Source organism: Sceloporus occidentalis, unplaced genomic scaffold (assembly GCF_023333645.1).
Source record: "Sceloporus occidentalis isolate IW3139 unplaced genomic scaffold, rSceOcc1.0.p SCAF_1, whole genome shotgun sequence".
Classification (NCBI taxonomy): domain Eukaryota; kingdom Metazoa; phylum Chordata; class Lepidosauria; order Squamata; family Phrynosomatidae; genus Sceloporus; species Sceloporus occidentalis.
Window position 1 is genome coordinate 244,204,768 of NW_028316981.1, and position 19,902 is coordinate 244,224,669.

At 39.4% G+C, this 19,902-nt stretch overlaps 1 protein-coding gene across 8 annotated transcripts in view; it reads right to left on the reverse strand.

The window, feature by feature from the left end:
* SEMA4D (semaphorin 4D) overlaps positions 1-19,902 on the reverse strand; it is a 149,368-nt gene that overhangs the window by 28,152 nt on the left and 101,314 nt on the right. For all 8 annotated transcript variants that reach the window (XM_089491178.1, XM_089491163.1, XM_089491170.1 and 5 more), the window contains 8 exons: positions 18,538-18,631; positions 17,686-17,799; positions 15,691-15,842; positions 9,208-9,383; positions 8,908-9,064; positions 5,493-5,715; positions 3,789-3,904; positions 1,636-1,808 (listed from right to left, as the gene is read on the reverse strand). In XM_089491178.1, coding sequence (XP_089347304.1) covers positions 1,636-1,808; positions 3,789-3,904; positions 5,493-5,715; positions 8,908-9,064; positions 9,208-9,383; positions 15,691-15,842; positions 17,686-17,799; positions 18,538-18,631 — 1,205 coding nt within the window. The remainder of the gene's footprint in view (positions 1-1,635; positions 1,809-3,788; positions 3,905-5,492; positions 5,716-8,907; positions 9,065-9,207; positions 9,384-15,690; positions 15,843-17,685; positions 17,800-18,537; positions 18,632-19,902) is intronic.

Consider the following 19,902-nt stretch of genomic DNA (forward strand, 5'->3'; position numbering starts at 1 on the left):
TCTGTCATTATTAGCAGTCCTCCCTGCCACCAACCAATGCTGAGTTGTTTGACCCAGGAGGCAGTGTGTCCTGCAGTGAATAAAAGAGGTTATAGTCCTACAACTTCCATCTTTCACTTCTTCTCCCACTTTTGTGTCAGGAACAAGACTATCCCCATGCCAGAGAATTTGTAACTTAAAAAAAAAAACCACGTAGCTACTTCTATAATTTGTTTTTATATATGCCACCTAGTGCTTGGCCAAGTAGACATGTTACAAATTATGAAACAAGTATAGAAAAACAATACAAAATAAATGGTAAACAATAATTATGAAGATAGGGTGTTTTGCTATACTGGTATGTAATGCAAATATATAATTTATATAAATATGGAACATCTAACTGGTTTAAACAAACACAGTAAAGCAGGTTAGTGTAGTTTGAACTAACTTAACTAGATATTGGATATGCATCTAGGAGGTGTATGCTGATGTGAGCAACGTGTTATCTCAATATATGTAAAAGGTAAAGTCACTGAGAGTGGCCACAACCACCATGGTCTACTATGATAGAAACAAGCCTAGCATTCCCTACTCCTGGATTCATGTGCTCCTCAATTCCAATCTAGCATGACTGTGAAGAGGTGTCTGGAAGGTTATAGATTTGTTTCCATTTGTAATTAACCATTTTTTCCTACATGTGATATCATAATCAGGATTTGTTTCAAACAATCCATTTTTTTGCACTGTGGTTTTTAAACCTGGCTTGTTTCTACAACCCATAGTTAAGAATATTCACAGTTAGAAGTTCAGATATCATGCTAAACTGGTTAACTAAAATGGGAAATGAAAGCTTCCAGTCTTCTTACAGTTGCACTGGAGGAGGCTAAGGGAGCACATAAGGCCCAGAAAGTATAACATTCTTTTCCAGTATGAAAAAGTATAGTTCATTGCAATGTGGAAAAACAGCAATGGTTACTGTTTCAAAAGAGGAGAAAAGTCTAAGATATAGTTTTTACTTATTAGCTCAAAATTCTAAGCCAAGAAAGACTGTGATTGTTTATATCATAAATTATATAAACTATGTCTTTGCATGAGCCCTTAATTTACATTACTCGCTCTGGTACCAGTCACAGTAAGACCACCTCACTCAACTCAACCCTCACTCAACTCAACAGCATTTGCTGTTTTGGAAATCGCTTGCCCTTTCTCCTCATGCCTTTTCAGATTTTGCCAGAGATCGCCCATATGCCAAAAGGCTTCTCTTGTTAGCCTCTAGAACAGGGCTGGGGAAAGTGTGGCAATGGAGGTGCATGTAGACCCACAGGGATATTTTTGTGGCTCTTGACCCTCCAAGTTCCCCAGACTACCCTTTTTCGAGCCTCCAAAAGCAGCAACCTGCTTTTTAACTGCCATGGCTGCATCCCCTGGAATCCTGTTGTAGTTTGGTGGGGCACTATTGCTCACTGGCTGAGAATGATAAATACCCTCACTTACCCCCCACCCCCGCCCCCGAGAAACTTAGAATGCTGCATGTTTGCACCCACTACCAATTTCTTCAAGTACTTTGTATCCCTGAAACTGAAGATTACATATACCTGTAACCTTTTTAGCTGACACATGTAAATATATGCACTTTATCTACTTGGTCCTTACCTCTCAGTCTCACTTTCTTTGAAGATATGCACACAAGAGGATGTATGGGGATTCCAAGCACAATATGGATCTCTTGCCAGAACACAGTCGACACAAGTGCTGTACTTGTCACAAAATGCAACAGAAGACTGGACAACTCCTGCATTGGATCCTGCATAGAGATACTGTTTGCCCTATAGAAAGTGCAAGGGGAGGGAAGAGAATGTGCAAGTGGTCAAAACAGAGAGATGGTGACTTTTTTCTTACTTGCTTCAAGTGCCAAACATGTTTACTGTTTGTTGCCATCTTTTTTAGCTGTCACTGTACCACATATCCCCTAATCTACACATCTACTTGCTTATAAAGTAAAGGTAAAGGCATCCCTTGACATGAATGTCTAGTCATAGCTGACTGTAGGGGGCGGTGCTTATCTCCGTTTCTAAGCCAAAGAGCCAGCATTGTCTGAGGACTGCTCTAGGGGTCATGTTGCCTTCCCACTGAGAAGTGGTACCTATCTATCTACCTGTATTTGCATGCTTTCGAACTTAGGAGCTCACCCCATCATGCAGTACCCAGGCCTCAAACTACCTATCTTCTTATCATCAGAATTGGCATCTTAACCACTAAGCCACTGCATCCTTCTTATCTCTCTTGCTTATACTGTTTTTGAATCTCTTTTGCTTATACTTTTCTATAATTCCCATTTGTCCAAATACTGCTTTGTTAAAAAATCAAAAATACTTCCCCCTGGCTGTCTGGTTAAATAAAATAAAGAGAGGCAATACAATTTCCCCCTTTTCTTCCTAATCACAAACACAAAGACAAGGTGGCTTTTGCATGCTATGCTCCCACACAATGTAATCTATAGTGCCTGGAGGGTTGGTACAGATGGAAAACAAGTGTGTTTGGGGTGCGTATAGTGTATTATCTCTTGTTCTAAGAATGGAAAGGACAGACAAGAAATTCTGCCCTCCATTTTATCTAGCATTTTTTTGTTCTCTTATTATAACCACAAGTTTCTTCTCAGGAGCAAAGACAGTACTAAGATCTGTTGTTGCTCTGCTTAAGCTGAATAAGCTTGTCAAAACTAACTAGACTGGGTTGCAATAAAAATATATTGGAATTGCACAGGCTGGAATCATGGGGCTTCCAGATGTTGTTTGACTGCAAGTCTCAGCAGCTCTAGACAGCATAAGCAATTGTGAGGGATGCTAGGAGCTGCAGTTTCAACATATGGAGGGCCATATCATTTCCACCCCTAATATGTGAATGTCCAAAGAGTATATAGAATCATAGAGTTGGAAGAGACCGCGAGGGCCATCCAGTCCAACCCCCTGCCATGCAGGAAGTGTATTATAGCTAATCTTCTGTCACCTGAGCACACTTCTTCTTGGTTGTTTTTGGCTAAACCATGCTTTCCTCATTGGGGAAGAAACCTCTGGGTGTCATACAAGCTTTTGTCTTGCAAAGCAGGCGCCTAGCTGTATTCTTCTATTACTCTTTCCTATTAGAAAACAACATTTTTGAACTATGAATGTATTAATAGCTCTGACTTCCTGGAGAATGATCCCAGCTGTAAAGAAGCAGGCGTGTAAGCAGTGTAAATCGACTGAAGCAAGTGGCTGTGCTGACTGGGAGATTCTAGGAGGTGCAGTCTAAAAGTCAATTTTTCTACAATTGGGATGGGCTTGTATTACAGGAACTTGCTTCATAGCAAGTCTAATTACTGGTCCATTTAACCTTATATTCTCTGGTTGGCAGAAGTTCTGCAGTTTCTATGACAGGTCTTTGCCAGCACCTGTTTGGTCATTCCAGATTCAGCCAAGGGCTGAGTCTGGAGCCTTCTATGATGCATGCAAAGCATTGTGGTTTACCACTGAGTATGAAGTCCTTCTTTAAATTCAGAGGTGTCCAAAATGTTGCACTGACAGAAACTGAATTAAAATAAAAACAAATTTAAGGAGCTATTTGAGGCATACAGGCTCAACCAGAATATTCCTCAGCATCTCAAAAAATAGTGACACTCTTAGGAACCATCCAGTCTTACCAGGTCTACTCATCCTATGTGACATCAATCTCATAGTACAACTGGCAAGAAAACATGTGCTTCTCCCCTATGCTGAAGTGTGTGTATGTCTATTATACTCCCACATCCTTATTTCAGTCAGCCTTACCTTTTTTGAAGAAAGCAACAATGTCTGAATGGGCTCAAAATTAGGGAAGAGTTGAGTTTCTTCAATAATATGCATTCCGCTTTCATAGCTGATTGCTTTGTGAAGGGCTCCTCGATCTGAAACAACACAAGCCCACACATAGTAATTTTTTAAAAAAAAAACAACTGACTATACTTGGTTCTTCAGATGTGATTTCTGAGTTCTCAGCATATGATTCCAGCAGTGAAGTGCCTCCTATGCTTATCACAGTGCTTTCGGCTACACAGCTATAAAAATAATAAATAAAATAAAACTTTTATTTATACCCTGCCCCTCTGTTAAAGACAATCAGAGGGGCTTATAAATTAAAACATCATATAAAATTCCAGTATCCTCGTTTCCCTCCCTCCCTCCCCTAAAACAACAATTAAGCAATTAAACATTAAAATATCAGTTAAAATCATCCAATTAAAATGCAGCGTGCGATTGGGTAAGGAATGTTCCAAGGGTAGTCATATTAGATGTGAGGCCAGGTTTACTTTTCAGGAAAGGCCTGCCGAAAGAGATCTTCCTGAAAGCCTTTTTGAAGCTGTCTAAACTAATAATATGACGGATCTCCTTTGGCAGGCCATTCCATAATCTGGGAGTGGTGGAGAATTGTCTGTACCCAGGGCAGTCTTTATCCCCTAGCAACTTTCATCTTATCCTTTAAGCTTTTCGTCAAAAGTCAGCCATTGTGTCTGGGAAATTCTGGGAAGTGAAGTCTAAAAAGTAACTTTTACACAGTGTGTCTTCATCTCAAGAGACTGGACCACCCACAGCCCTTTTGTCAAATTTCAAGAGCCCTCTGCTCAGAGAAATCTGTCCCTCTCTAAGTAATCTGCTGGTGGGAGAGGAAGGTGGGATTGTCCATTTTTGGATATGGCCCCATTGTATTATCCCAAAGGAAAGGTGTTCACCACTACCATACATAAAGGTGTTCACCAAGCATTAAATGTTTTAATTGCAATGTTGATTTGAGGGGCGAAATTATTTTACAATATATACCTCGCCTTTCTTAGGAGGAAAAACAAACAAACACCCTGGTGCCCTACTTCTGCAAATGCATTTCTGTCTACCACAAACACTTCAGCATCCAGGCTCAGGGCTGAATCCCTGAGTGCAACCAAGTTACAAACCTGACATTTCATGGAGAAGGTAGTAGCTTCCACCACAGGCTGAAACTCCACTCCTTCATCTGCCACAGCTTAAATCCCTATTCCTGATCATACTAAACTAAACCTAAGAAGAGGGGGACTTCTTATCAGAGATTGGGAAAGTTACTTTTTTGGACTACCACTCCACAATTCTTCAGCCAACATCACTACTGGAAGTTGCAGATCATAAAAGGAACTTTTCCAAGCTTTGCTTCTTCTGCTGAAGGAGGGTACATACACGTGAAGGAGGAGCCCTTAATGGTCACAGGCCATTTAAAGCTTAAAAGGTTTTAAACTTTTGGGCTCTAATTTCTACACCTCAGAGATTTACAAGGTACTATCCTGCTATTTAGTATAGGAGTTCAGTCTCTGTCCCACTGGCAATTTCTGCCAGCTGTAAAACCCGGGATGCTCTGAATTGCAATCTGATTGTTAGCTGGCAAGATAGTTCAACCAACTGTTCAATTTCACCAAAAGCCATGTTATCTTAGTGTGATGCTGCCCAGGTTTGAAAGCATAGAAATCTCACCTGTACTGATGAACATGACATCATACAAAGTGCCATTTAGCGCTCGGACTTGGTCTACTACAATCTGTGTATACTTCACATCTCGTTTTACCAGTCTGGGTCTGTCTCCTATTGGAGTTACAGAGTCATCCATCAGAGGATGGTCTTTGACAAACTGTAGCGTTTTGTCAGGTAAGTTGAGCGTCGTATTGATTTTTTCTGCTCTGGATTCTTTGTTTATACACTGTCACAAGAAGAACAAATAAACAGCTTAATGCAGCTTAAAAGTAAAGAGCAGATTTTAAATAAATAACTGAGGAGTACATACTAAAAAAATTAAAGCATTCATTAAACTAGAACTATTAAGCCTACAGCTGGCTAGTTATTCATAAGAACCAAACCAACTTAGTACTTTCACCTTATTTATCTTTTAAGCTAGAGATGTACACTAACAGTCTATGCTGCTGTCAATATGTATATATTGTTGTACTCCATGGAGTTTTTTATTGCTTGTTTTAAATATCACCTGACTACAGGAAATAACACCCATATTTAGTAACAATATACAAATCAGGAGTTTCCTGAGGTGATATAATTGGCTTAAATCTTGTGGGGTGCTGTTTCATACAAGCTTTTAATTTTTTTAAACACCTTTACAATGAAAATGCTCTGGAATCTCAAAGAAGAAAATAAACCTGTAAATTATAAAATGTGCCCCCTCCAATACCTTAGATTTCAAACAAGAGTTTATTTCAAACAATATTTCTAAGGCTGGTTGCTTTCTTCCAAGGTCAGAATTAGAGTAGAAACATACCTAAAAGATTACTTTGCTTAGAAGATGGATGAAAATTGTACAACTCTTCAGAAGCTGCTGATCTACAAACCCCTGTATCCCTAGCCTGCATAGCTAATGGGAGCCATAGTCTGAAAACATCTGGAAAGCCAGATGATTCTCAGTTCTGGTTTAAAACAACATTTATTTTTTTTTTGTTTGCTTTAGCTAATACCATTTTCTCACCAAAACTATTCTCCATCTAGGACAATATAGTAAAATTTTCAGATACAACCAACACGTAAAGTATAAAATAGCAGAAGCCTAAATCTGCCATACCTTATCCTCTTCTAACTCAAAACATATTGAAAATTCAAAGGGGCTATTCTGCATTGATTAAGGTCATGAAAAAAATAACTTGTAATTAAAATTAAACACCTAACCTAACAACTGCTTACTGTGATCTCTCTCACATGGGAAACCACCACCAGTGGGAAATCCAATCAAGCTGAATTATAGCCAAGGTAATACTTATGGTATCATTATGTACCTGTTGGTAACACAATTTGACACATGGGAAAAGGTACTATAACTGTTTCACAAATACAGATGAAGATGAACCCCCCCCCCCTTTTCCTAGAGACAAAATGACCTTAGACCATCACCTTTAGAAGGGGGAAGAAAAGGCCTGACAAGAAGGACCTGCAATGTGAGTGAAAATTGGACAAAAAGGGGACAAAATCTATAATTTAATCTGTCTCTTCCACAGTTATAACTTCTCTCAGAAGTGTTACCTATGTTTTTCAAATATTGCTGGAGCTAGAGGGCAAGCTTTCCTGAAAGCAAGTAAGATGGCTCTGCAGATTCTCTGACAAGGGGTCTGATATATGGAGTTGCAAAGGGATTTTACCATATGGAATGGTTTATTATTCTAACTCTTCTGAACATGTTAAACCTGCAGCTAAACCTCAAGGGTGAAGAACTACCCACAGGGCTTGGGTCTATCTAAGCACCCCAGAGTGAGCAATTTCTATTCCCTGTTTAGGACTGGTTCAAAACACATGTCTTTGTTTTAAAAACTTATAGACCACTTACCAAGTGAAATCTTGAAGCAAAGTAGGCAAACAAATAAAATGAAAACAAATATTCACAGTAGATAAAGTTAAATTCAAAACAGTTAAAATCCAAGGCAGGAAGATCCAGTGTTTTATGCTAAGGAAATGCTGAGCACAAGATAGGCCACAGAAACATATGGCCATCCACCATCTCCCAAGCATTTCAATTAGCCATTAAAAAAGGCCCCATTTTGCATTGCCACACTGAGACAAAGTGTGCCATGCAGTGTGGCCAAATGGTCATCCTCCAAAGGACTTAATAGACTAATAGGTCAGGTAAGGCAGTCTTTCAGGTAACCTAGCTGCAAAATTGTGAGGGCCCCAAGTTGTTATGAATGTCAGCTACTTTGGTGGACATGCAACATGCAGTTTTGGATCCCAGCAGCCACCACACTGCAGAGTGACATCTAAATGCAAACACTTTCACTTCTGCCCCTAAGCTGAAAATTCAGAATAATGAGAAAACCAATTAGCCTCCTAAGGTTGGGCTTTAAAAAGCTACATTGTTTTTAGGCTAAACTGGAAAGGATGAAGCTAGGGAGACAAACAATAGTCTGGGGAAACCCTGCAAGAGCGCTGGCTTATGCAGACATCCATTACTGTCCTTCCTGGTCCTATTTATTATTTTCATCTATTAGTAGGGAATTTCATAGCTGGTACAAAGTACTAAATGCTGAACAACACAGCCCACAGCTTGGAAACGAGACAGTATTCTGATCTTTAAGAAAGATCAATAAATAGATTTCAGCACAGCTGTATATCAGACATGCCTTTTAACCACCCCTCCTGCCCCCTCCCAAAACATTTGCAAATTACCATGCCTGAAGAATATAGTCAAGGAAATGTATTTGGAACCTGTCTGAAACCTTTGTTTTAGATCATTGTTTTCATGTATCTCTCAAACCTACCTATGAATGGCTAAGATGCCACTTGGCAGTTCTACCCCCCACCCCACCCCACCCCACCCCATTTATATCAGGAATAACAAAGAGGGGAAAGACCATTTCTTTCTTCTTGTTCTAATTGGCATGTTAAACACCATCTCCTCAAAATTGATGAATCACCTCCAGTGATTAACTTGGCTGTGTTTCTATTATTCTACCTGAGAAGAAGAATGAAAAGAGGTAACCAAACCTATGTATTATAAGAGAGATGTCCTTCCTGGGCTGGAAGGTGATATAGAAATACTTTAAATAAATAAATAATAAAATTTAAAAAGACATCTTTATTTCTCTCTCTTTGTCTCCAAAATACTCTTGTAATTCCACAAAAATTAATATTCCCCTTTTAAATCATCCCAACCACCGCCCCATCCATTAATTTGTTCTTTGTAAGTAATGTATGTCCACAAGTTTATTTTATTCAAGGACCTTTTAAAGCACCACCATCCATGCAATGCACAGCTAAGTTAATCACTATCCATGTAACTAAGGTAGTCTATCTGGCAACACAGCGGGGGGCCAAAGTCTCTGTATGAGCACACCTGATGTCATAATAAAAGATGCTCTTTACAAGAATAGTTATAAACTCTCAGCTTATCTAGACTTACAGCTCCAGGTCGAGGTTTTGGAATCTCTCCATTGTATCGTAGCCACTTTGTGTGGGACTGTTCAACTGTGGTGCTCTGCATGTACTTCCCTTTGGCAAAAACATCCTCCACTGTAGAGATGTTGTAGGCACACACTGCTGAAAGACCCACATTGTTCCTTTATAAAAAATCACAGAAAGAAAAATGAACATACTATAATTTTACGGTTAACTATAGTATTAAATTAACATGCTGCTATTTTACAGTTAACTATGGTAGAGTTAGACAAATACTTCCTCAAAATGTAAAAATGTTACTTACAATTGTGGGGTGAAAACCCCATAAATCACTGGTTCCTTCAAGCTCGGCGTTTTAAGGATAAAGACATCATTGACAATGTTGAAAAATAAGTTTTTATCTGGTACAGAGCAAAGCAATCTGGCCTTGAGATAGGAAGTCCATTTCTTTTGCAAAGTTCTGTGTCCTCCTTGATCCCCCTTTAAAAGAAAGGTAAGGAAAAAACAACAAATGACTATGGTCCCTCTCCAGAGTCCGCTTACAGGTTTCAGACTGATAGGCTAAACTGAGCAATTCCTAGAGAGATTTAAAATATGATATAAATGAAGAAATCCACATTTCAAGAAACAATTGAAGAACCATTGGTTACTTTTAGTACATAAGCTGTCAAATCAAGAGTCAAAATCTCATCTAAATTTCATTGTGCAAACATCAGGAACCAAATTGATTCCTATAGATTCAGTCCATGAGTGAACAATTTGTGAAGGGAAGAAATAAGAACAGATAAAATTAAGCAGCAGTTCTTCGTATCTCACTTGCACAACTAACAGTAGAGAGACTACACATTCAAGCACAGGAGCCAAGCCCCATCTTGCCAACCCTGGGTATTGGTAAAAGAAACATATAAAACCAGGTAGGCAACTGCACTGGAGAAAAGGAGCCAATTTTCACCTCCATGCCTCCTGAGTAGGTTTGCACCTGCACTTTGCTAGCACACTGGACTGGTGATGTAATGTCACTTCTGGTTGCAGTTTAGGCTGACTTTCAGCCTTTTCTTGCAGGCTTTTCTGGAGGGAGGGGAGTTTTGGAGGCCAAGAGCATTATCAAAGGAATAATCACTGTGTTTTGGGAGAATTCCATGCAAAGTTTCTGTTCAGAAGAAATCCCCTCTCCTGGATGGTTCACTGACGTTGAGGAAATGCACCAGGCTTTCACATACGCATGCACGCTTTAGAAACATTTTATCAGCGCTTCTGAGCTGGTGTGGAAATCTTCTGGGAGTGGGTTTTGACTATTCCAGGCAGATTTTAAACAAAGGACTTGGGGAAGCGGAATTCTGTGGGACTTTATAGGCTACCCAAAAAAGAGGTTCAGGGTACACATGTGACCCATGGACTGCACTTCTCCCCATCCTTGATTTAGAATAGAGACAAGTAAATTCCTTTAATAACCTACACACACACACACACACACCACACTCTTCAGATAAATGCACAATACTGCTTCTCAGCAGCCTCTGATAAGTGATTCATAACATGATACACATCTTTTTTTTTTTTTAAATGCAAATTTGCATTTCAATGCCTTTGCCCCCTCAGTTCCCTGGCACAGACATTCAGGCATGTTTCACCCATGTCACATCTGTGGCATAGGGGAGTGGCTGCTGCAGCATGACTCCTTCTATTTTTATGAGCAGTGTCAGAAATTCTGGGGCCCATTCACACCACACACTTATTATGCTATTATTTCACTTTAATTGGCATGATTCAATCCTATGAAATCCCAGGGATTGTAGTTTGATGAAGCACTTGAGTGCTCTGGCTGAGAATTCAAAATGCTTCTTCCGAAATTGCAAATATCTTCTTCACGCAACCAGATAGGAGACTATACACCTGGACATCACCAGATGACAAACACAAAAACCAGACAGACTACATAATTGGAAGTAGAAGATGGAAAAGCTCTATCCTTGTGGCCAAAACCAGTCCAGGAGCTGACTGTGGCATAGACCACAGATTACTCATAACAAAAATCAAAGTTAAGCTGAAGAAGAAAGCAAAAACTATCATTATACCAAAATATGACCTGAATAACATCCCAGATGAATTCAAGGACAATGTAAAAAACAGATTTGAACTATTGAGTATAATCGACCAGGAACCTGAAGAACTGTGGACAGAAGTCAAAGACATTATTAAGGATGAATGCAAGAAAACACAAACAGTGGCCAAAAAGAAAGACAAGAAACAATGGATAACATTTGAAACACTTCATGCAATAAAAGAAAGAAGAAAAGCAAAAGCAAATGGAGATAGTAACAAAGCCAGAAGTACGAACACAACTGTCCAACGTCTGACATACAGAGATAAGTAGAAATATACAGTGACCAACACAGAGAAACAGAAGAAAACAACAAAAAGGGAAGAATGAGAGACAGCTATAATAAAAAAAATCAGAGAAATTAAAGCCAAGTTCAAACCGAGGGCAGGGATGTTCTGAGAAAAAAAGAACATTATACAAGAACAAGAAGAAATAAAAAGATGCTGGAGGCAATATACAGAAGAATTATACAAAAGAAATGAGGATAGTTTTTTGTGGTTTTTCCAGGCTATTTGGCCATGTTCTAGAAGAGGAATAAATTCTTCTAGAACATGGCCACATAGCCTGGAAAACCCACAAAAAACTATGGATGCCGGCCATGAAAGCCTTTGACTTCACATTGGAATGAATGATATTTGGAATGAGGAGCCATATGAAGACGAAACCCAAATTTTAAGAAGTGAAGTGGAATCTTCAATAAAGGAAATGGGAAAAAATAAATCACCAGGAACAGATGATATCCCAGTTGAACTACTACAGTGCTTACCGACAGATGCAACGTCAGTGCTAACTGAAATATGCCAACAAAATATGGAAAACAAAGTGGTGGCCAACAGACTGGAAATGCTCGATATACATACCAATCCACAAGGAGATACAGAAGACTGCAGCAACTATAGAACAATAGCACTAATCTCACATGCAAGCAAAATAATACTCAAAGTCCTGCAGCATAGACTCCAACCATACATGGAGAGAGAAATTCCAGAGATGCAAGCAGGATTCAGAAAAGGAAGGGGCACTAGGGACCACATTGCAAACATGCAATGGATAATGGAGCGCACCAAAGAATTCCAAAAAAGAATCAGCATGTGTTTTATAGACAAAGCATTTGATTGTATAGATCCTGAAAAGCTATGGAATGCACTCAAAGACATGTGTGTGCCAGTACATCTGATAATCCTAATGAGGAATCTGTACCAAGGACAAGAGGACAGCGTCAGAACAGAATTCAGGGAAACAGAGTGGTTCCCAATAGGCAAAGGAATCAGGCAAGGCTGCATCCTATCACCTTTGTTTAACTCATATGCTGAAAACATCACAAGAAAAGCAGAATTAGAAAATGGTGGAGTAAAGATAGGAGGAAGCAACATTAACAACCTAAGATATGCAGACGCCATCATAATATTAGCAGAAGACATTCAGGAATTGAAACAGTTAATAAGGAAGGTCAAAGATGAAAGTGCAAAGGCAGGTCTGATGCTGAAAAGAAAAATAATAAAAACAGAAAAAATACACAAATTCAATCTAGACAAGGAAATTGAAATAAAAAATTCCCATATCTAGGATCAAACACTGACTAGACTGGAGAATGCAGTTAAGAAATAAGAAGACTAGGAATGGGAAGGGCAGATATGAAAGAACTGAAAAAGCTACTGGGCAAGGCAGTGGAGGATAGGGATCCTTAGAGATGTCTTATCCACAGGGTCACCATGGTCGGAACCAACTCCAGGGCAGCTAGCAACAACAACAACAAACTACGAATCCAGGTTTCCATGTTTCCATGGCAGTTAAAGTGAAATGCCCTATGATTTGTGTAGTGTAAATGGGCCTCTGGATCCTGAGGAAGAAACCCACTGGGGCTCCTCACCATGCCAGCATTATTCTCCCTGAAACTGAACCAACAGCAGGTATAAGGAGCAGCTGTAGTACCTGTAGTACCATAAGTGTCTGTAGTACTGGTAGGAGAATGTTAGAAAGCTATTTCATTGGACTGCAACTCCCAGAAATTCCTGGTTATTATTTTATTATTAAAGTTATTATTTTTATGGGCTACAAAACCCAGGAATTTCTCAAAGTTGTATTCCTTCCCCCAAATAACTTTTCTAAGCTTTAGCAGGAAGCAGCTGTGCTTCAGTGGTTCTCAAGCTGTAAATGTAGCAGGACTTCAGTTTTACAAAAAATGAATATTAGTGCAAGCCTCTTGAGGAAACATGCATAGTCTTAAAAGAACTAATTGTGCAGTTACTGTAAGGAGTTGAAAAATATCCCTGCTCTTCAACTTCTGCTGTGTGTGCATGTTTCAAAAAGTAGATATGATAATGCAACGAACATTCAAAGTATTTGGCATGTTATTTTTCAGGGAGATAGTTTCAAAATAACAGAAAGCCATTTCCCCCTAAACCAGTGGACCCCAAACTTTTTCAGGCTACTCCCTTTCCTTCTGGGTGAGAATCTTACTGCCCCAATGCTGATTTCTTGATACCAGGTCTACTATTTGTGCAGCAGCCACCAGGCCAGTGCCATCTATTTCAGCTGCATCCAGCTCAACATCACATCCTTTTCTGTCTCAGCCTCTCATGTGCAAACACAGCAGCAGCAGTGGCAGTAGAGGCCCAGACCTGCTCTTCTGTCTTGCTTGCACCAATCTTATAACAAAAAGAAAGCCAGCTGGCAGCTGCTCAGTTGCTGCTCCCAGGGTAACTGGGTGCAAAGGGAGCAGTGACTGAGTAGCTAGGCAAGCAGCGACCAAGAAGCCAGTCCAGCAGTGACCAAGAAGCCTCTTGCCTGTGCTGGACTTTGCTGCAAGGCTAGCATGGGTGAGAGGCCTCTCGATCACTGCTTGACCAGCAGCTTGTTGTTTCCCTTTGCACTCAGTCACCCTGGAGCAGGTGATTGAGGAGCGACTAAGAAACCTCTCATCCATGCTGGCCTTGCAACAAAGGCCAGCATGGTAAGAAGCTTCTCAGTCACTGCTTAACCGGTTGTTCAGTTTTTGTTCCCAAGGTGATCGGGTGCAAAGTGAGAAGCTTTTCACAGGTGAGGAAGGACTCTCAATCCTTCTTCACCTGGGCAGAGAGGAGCATAGCTAACTTCAAACTTTTCTCCCCAGTGAGAGGTGGAGAACTGACCCTATATAGTCTTCTCCCTCCTTCCCCAGAGCCATGCCTTTCCCAAACAGCTTCATCTCACCCCCACCCACCATCCCTGACACAAACATTTTTTCTTCTGCTACCTCTTCTCTGGGCCTTTCCAACACGTATACCAGTACTTTGACTGAAGGCCCCTCTACTGCCTCTTTTCCCCTCACCACCCCAATACTGCCTCTTTTCCCTTCACTGTCCTCCTGCGTCTTTCCACTGCCCCCCGGGGGCATACTACCTACTTTGGGGATCACTGTCCTAAACTGGCAAAAAAGTATACATCTTTCCCTTTCAAACATATATATAGAACCACTCAAAGCATAAAAATGTAGTATCCAGCAGTCCATCTGTCAGTTTAGAACAGAGCTTGGAAAAGTTACTTTTGGGGTCTATGGCTCCTTGAATCTCACAACCTGCAGGGCCAGTGGCAAACTGCTGGCAAGCAGAAGACCACCAATCCATTGTGTCAAAGTAAATTCAATTCAAAGAGCTGGAATATCATGAATCTAGCAGACTCTGTCAGTTCCTGTTCTTGAATCACACTTTGCAATTTAAAACCAGGCTCTTAAATTTTACAACCTCCTTCTATCCATAAGAAGCATTACAAAACTGAATGACAATCTGCTCATTAAAATGTTTATGAAAAATGTAACTTCATTTCCCAAATGACAAAAGGAACTACTGTTGTTTAATGCGCATGAAGGATGACAGAATCAGACTGCTTCCATTAATATTTTTTTTCAGGCTATGACAACTCAGCACAGAAATGCCACCTGTCACATCACAGTGAAGCAAGAAATTTTATTGGTGTGAGAAAAGTGCTTGCTTTGTCTGGTAGCCTTTAGAAATGTGTCAGGCATGGCCCATGCAGTCACTGTATCCTGCTTCTCTTGAAATTATTATCGCTGGAATTCAGTCAACATTTTATGAGTCATATATAAAATGAAAGAAACAAGTCCTTAGTTTGTTTATTTACTTAAGGAAATGGATTATCACAGTCATTTAGCAAAGTGAGCAACATCACTTTCCCAGTGAAAGTACCTACCAATTTTTCACTACTCAAATCAATTTTTTTCAGTGATCTTCTTTCTCAGTTTCACTAAAGGTAGGCTCAGAAAATCTATTTTTTTTTAATTACAGCTCCCAAAATGCCCTGGGCAGTATGATCAAATACCATATTCCTGGCAAAACCAAGAAATCCCTTATAGTTCAGGTGTTCCTTAGTTGTAGCTCCGTTTGTAGCAAAAAAACCCAAAAACAAATTCAATTCAATGTGTAACGATTTCCTGAATAAGTACAAACCAAGTAATTTTAAGTTCCTAAAGTAAAACAAAGTGTGTTAAAAGGTGTTAAAATTGCATTTTTTCCCATTTTTTGAAAATTCAATATATAATTGAGAAAAGCTGGTTTTTTCCACCTATAGTTTCAAAATTTCTGGAAATTTGAAAGCTCTACCCTGGATATGCTGGCAGTACAGTGCTGATAGAAACTTTGGATGACTACTGCTTTCACTGGTTATGAAAAGGAAATAACTTAATCCTACCTTACAAACTCTTGCTATCCTTGGAATCATCAGCTTGCCGAGAAATTCATATTCCACTGACACCTCAGTGAAAAAGAAATACACTTTGTCATCATCCTCACCAGCACTGTCTGGATCAGCTCTTATTACATCAGCAAAAATGAAATGTGGTTCTATAGAAGAAGAAAAAAAAGTAAAGTAATCAGTATTTGTCTTTAAATTCTGATCCTTCCCCACTTCAGTGTTTCCAGTTTATGGCTCCTTATGGCTTTGTTGTTCTTGTTGTGTGTCTTCAAGTCCTTCTATTAAAGGACTTTCTTCACAAAATTTATTCAGAAGAGATATGCCACTGATTTTCTCTAAGGATGAGAGGCTATTACTTGCCCAAGGGTACCCATAGATAACAGGGAGTCCATGGTCTCCTGGAGTCCTAGTTCAACACTCAAGCCATTACACCATGCTTGCTCTTTATTGACAAATTGGCTAAACCCAATTATGGCAGACCTGGTGAATAAATTTAATTTACAAGGTGACAAGGAGCTTTATCGCATTTGGCTCCTGGGCTGCTCTGAGAATGGCCTGGCAGGAAACGGAACGAGTGGGGGACAGATTTTACCACACGCACCCGTCCCTCACTGGTTCCGTTCCCCCTCTCTTCCCTTCTCATTCCGTTCCAGAGGGAACGCTTTTTGAGAAGTGTTCAGAACAGTTCTCAAAAATTTCCCCCTCTGGAACGGATTGAGAATGGAAGAGAGGGGGAACGGAACGAATGAGGGACGGGTGCGTGCGGTAAAATCCGTCCCCCACTCGTTCCGCACTCGTCCCTGCTCCTTCCGTTCCGTGCTCAGAACAGAATGATTCTGATTTAATATGTTACTTTAGTTAGAACAACTGGATCTTAGCCTTAGTTTCCTGATACAGCAATTATTCCAGTCCTAATAGTTAGATGCTGCTGTTGATTTACATTATGCAATTTTCTAAGTCCCATATTCTACAAGTCTATCAGAAAAATCTGTGAGGAAACAGCTATCTTCACAGAATTAAGCAGGAGTGGGTATAATATATAAATATAATATAAAATATTTATTTATATCCTGCCTCTTCCGTTTGGGGATCGAGGTGGGTAACAACAGAGTTTATGATACACAATATAAAAACAATAAAACCCACAAAACCCTGACCCAACCCTCCCTCCCAAACTATAAAATTAACATAAAACATGATTAAAATATATAACAATACAATACAACATTACAAGATTATTCTACAATCTGCAAATGACGAGGAGATATAGTAGGAAGGACAGATAGAATCGGTTCTGGGCGGTTATCACTCAGGGTAAAGTGCAGCCCTCTAGATGTTGTTGGATAGCAACTCCTATCAGTCTCAAGCCAGCACAGTGAAGAAGGCTGGATATAGTACAACAAGATTTTCAAGGCTATCTACCTTATACTAACCACACACACCCCAAAAGAAGATCTAAATGCTTTTTTGAACTAATTCTGATCTGCTGCTTCCTGTATTTACAATGCAAGGTGCAAACATATACGAAAGACTCTATAAACAACAGCATTGCTCACACAGAACAATCCTTGAAGGAACTTGTAGGAACAACCCTACAAGTTGTTACAACTGAACAGTGACTTGCAAGAAGGGACTGTAAGTGACAAACTGAGTAAATCTATACTTCTTTACCATAATCTCCCCTTTCTGTTCTGAGTGCAGCTTAAAATGTTCCCAGACCACTCACAACCAAACTGTAGACTGAAGATAAACCACCATTATGTTTGTAAACTATTCAGAATCTTGGTATCTCAAGAATGTTTCTTTCAAGTACAAACACTGAAAAAGCTCTGTACTGAGAGAGTGGGTAAGCAATATTTTTCTTTTGAAAACAGAAAAGAACTTTTATGGAATACAGCTTCAGTATGAAATTAACAAGATTGGATATTTTGGAACATTCTGACACACATTCATTTCTTGGGGGGCTTCCTCTCCAGATTTCTTTTTCCTTACCATTAAGCCAAGGAATTGCATATTCAGTCCTCAGTGGATTCTGCAGTGAATTCCTAGAAATGATAGGTTCACTTCCCAAGAAGTTGTAAGATGTTCCCGAATAAAGATCTCCATCTTTACAAGAACACAAGATTGAATTTAAAAAAACAAAACAATGAAAGAAGTAGCACCCCCACCCCCACCCAGAAATACTGTATCATACACTCATTCAATTATCTCCCAACCTCTCTCCTGGCTAGCATCTATAGGGCAACTGCATAATTTCTACACCCAATATACAATCTCCTTCCCAGCTACCAAATTCCCACACACACCCCCTCCATCCATGTTGAAGCATACATCAGTGATTGTTCAGTTCTCTGGGGTATAAGATAAATTATTCTCTGATCTGTGCAGTATCTAATGCAAGTTGATAGTAATATTAAATTTGAAAATTATTTCCTTTGATAAACAAATCCTACATTATAAATATTTATGCTAATACAAATTATGTTACTATAAATAACTGCTAACCAAAGCCAACATTTCATTCCTGTGGAAGGACTACAAAGTAATAAACATCATGGTTCACATTTAAAAGGTCATGTGAGAATAATCACAAACCTGGAGGGAGGGGGACTTGTAAAAAATTGAGGGTTGAATAGCATGTGCAGGGGAACCATTTGTGACCAGTCACCAGATGGCCTTCTGAAATCAGGGAAATTCAGAGTGCAGTTTGTGAACTTATGGAGGAACCTCCTTAGAAAGGAACCTAAGATATTAATGCCAAACATGGGCATATATCAAGTTTGGATCCTCTGGATCCTATCCATGTTTATATCAAGATATAAAACATTACATATTCATACTTACCAACCATAACTGATGTATAACTTTGTGCAGGATCAAATGGACATCGTCCTTTACCATCATCATTTCTGCCCACAAGTTCAAATGATGTCAAATTCTACAAAAGAAAGTGTGTTCTATATTTTCTACCCAAAGTATAAATAACTGCAATCCAGCATACAGATGTAAATTCCAAAGCTGTTTGCAGAACAGCAAATCTAATAGCATTGTGCAAGTGTTCTACCTTTCCCTTCTTATAAAATCACTTGTGGTGGTAGTACAGAACCAAAGCAGTAAAAAAACATAAGAGTTGCAATTGAAGGTATCAGTGCCTGGATTCTATACAAAATTCTAGGAATAAGGCAGAATAATTGCACACACTCCCAAATCCACCTTCAATTTGATGCATCCTTGTTTTGAATTTCAGAGGAAGATGAGATACATATGGGTCAACTCATGCATTAATTTGTAGAACCACAGTTGTTTTAACACCTTTCCATATTTTAATTTCCCATCTTCTGGCACATCTTCTAAAAACTGGTTTGAGCAACTAACTGAGAGAGATGTGACTATGAGATATGATGAAGCAATTCATGTGATTTCATAAAAGATGAGCTGAATATGGCTGAGAAACATCTGTACATTCTTTATTGTCGCTAATAAGCATGGAATGGGAAAAGGTGAAAATGGCTGTGATACAGGGGAAGACTTTAAAGTCTGTAAAAATTTCAGTAAATGAAATTAAGCAAATATGCAATGATTCTACATGAATTAAATGACAAATACTTAACTATGATGGGATTGTACACAATGGCTGGAATCCTGTTGGGGAGTTACAAATGAATAACCTGGAGTACCACTTATTAGGCAGCAGACACTCTGACTGTCAGTTGTCTGTTCCCCTATCACTTGGGCAGCAGCTGGTTGATATTCCCACCCACCCCCTTGCACAAGCAATCCCTGGTGTGAGGGGAAATTGCATCAATTAAAATTCATGTTTCTAATTAATCCCCTACCCCAACTCCCCTCCCAATCATGAAATGATGGTTATACATTAGTAACTTCCCCAAAAGATTCTGGCCAATATGTATAAATGAAATCAATGCACTTTACCAAACACGTCATTGTGATACTAATAAGCAAATCAATGAAACATTAAACTCAAAGTATTGGGGAAAAGATTTGGTCACTTGAGAGAGAAATGTTATATGCTCATAAAACAATGTGTTTACCTTTTAAAATACAAACAAACAAAACAACTGCTGTCTTTTTTTCTCCAAAAGCACACATGGAGATATCATGTCCCTTAAGAGCAGCATGGAATGGTGTGGAATAACATTAGAAGCAAAGAAATATGGATTTCTTTGTGTCAGCTTAAGGGGGGGCTAA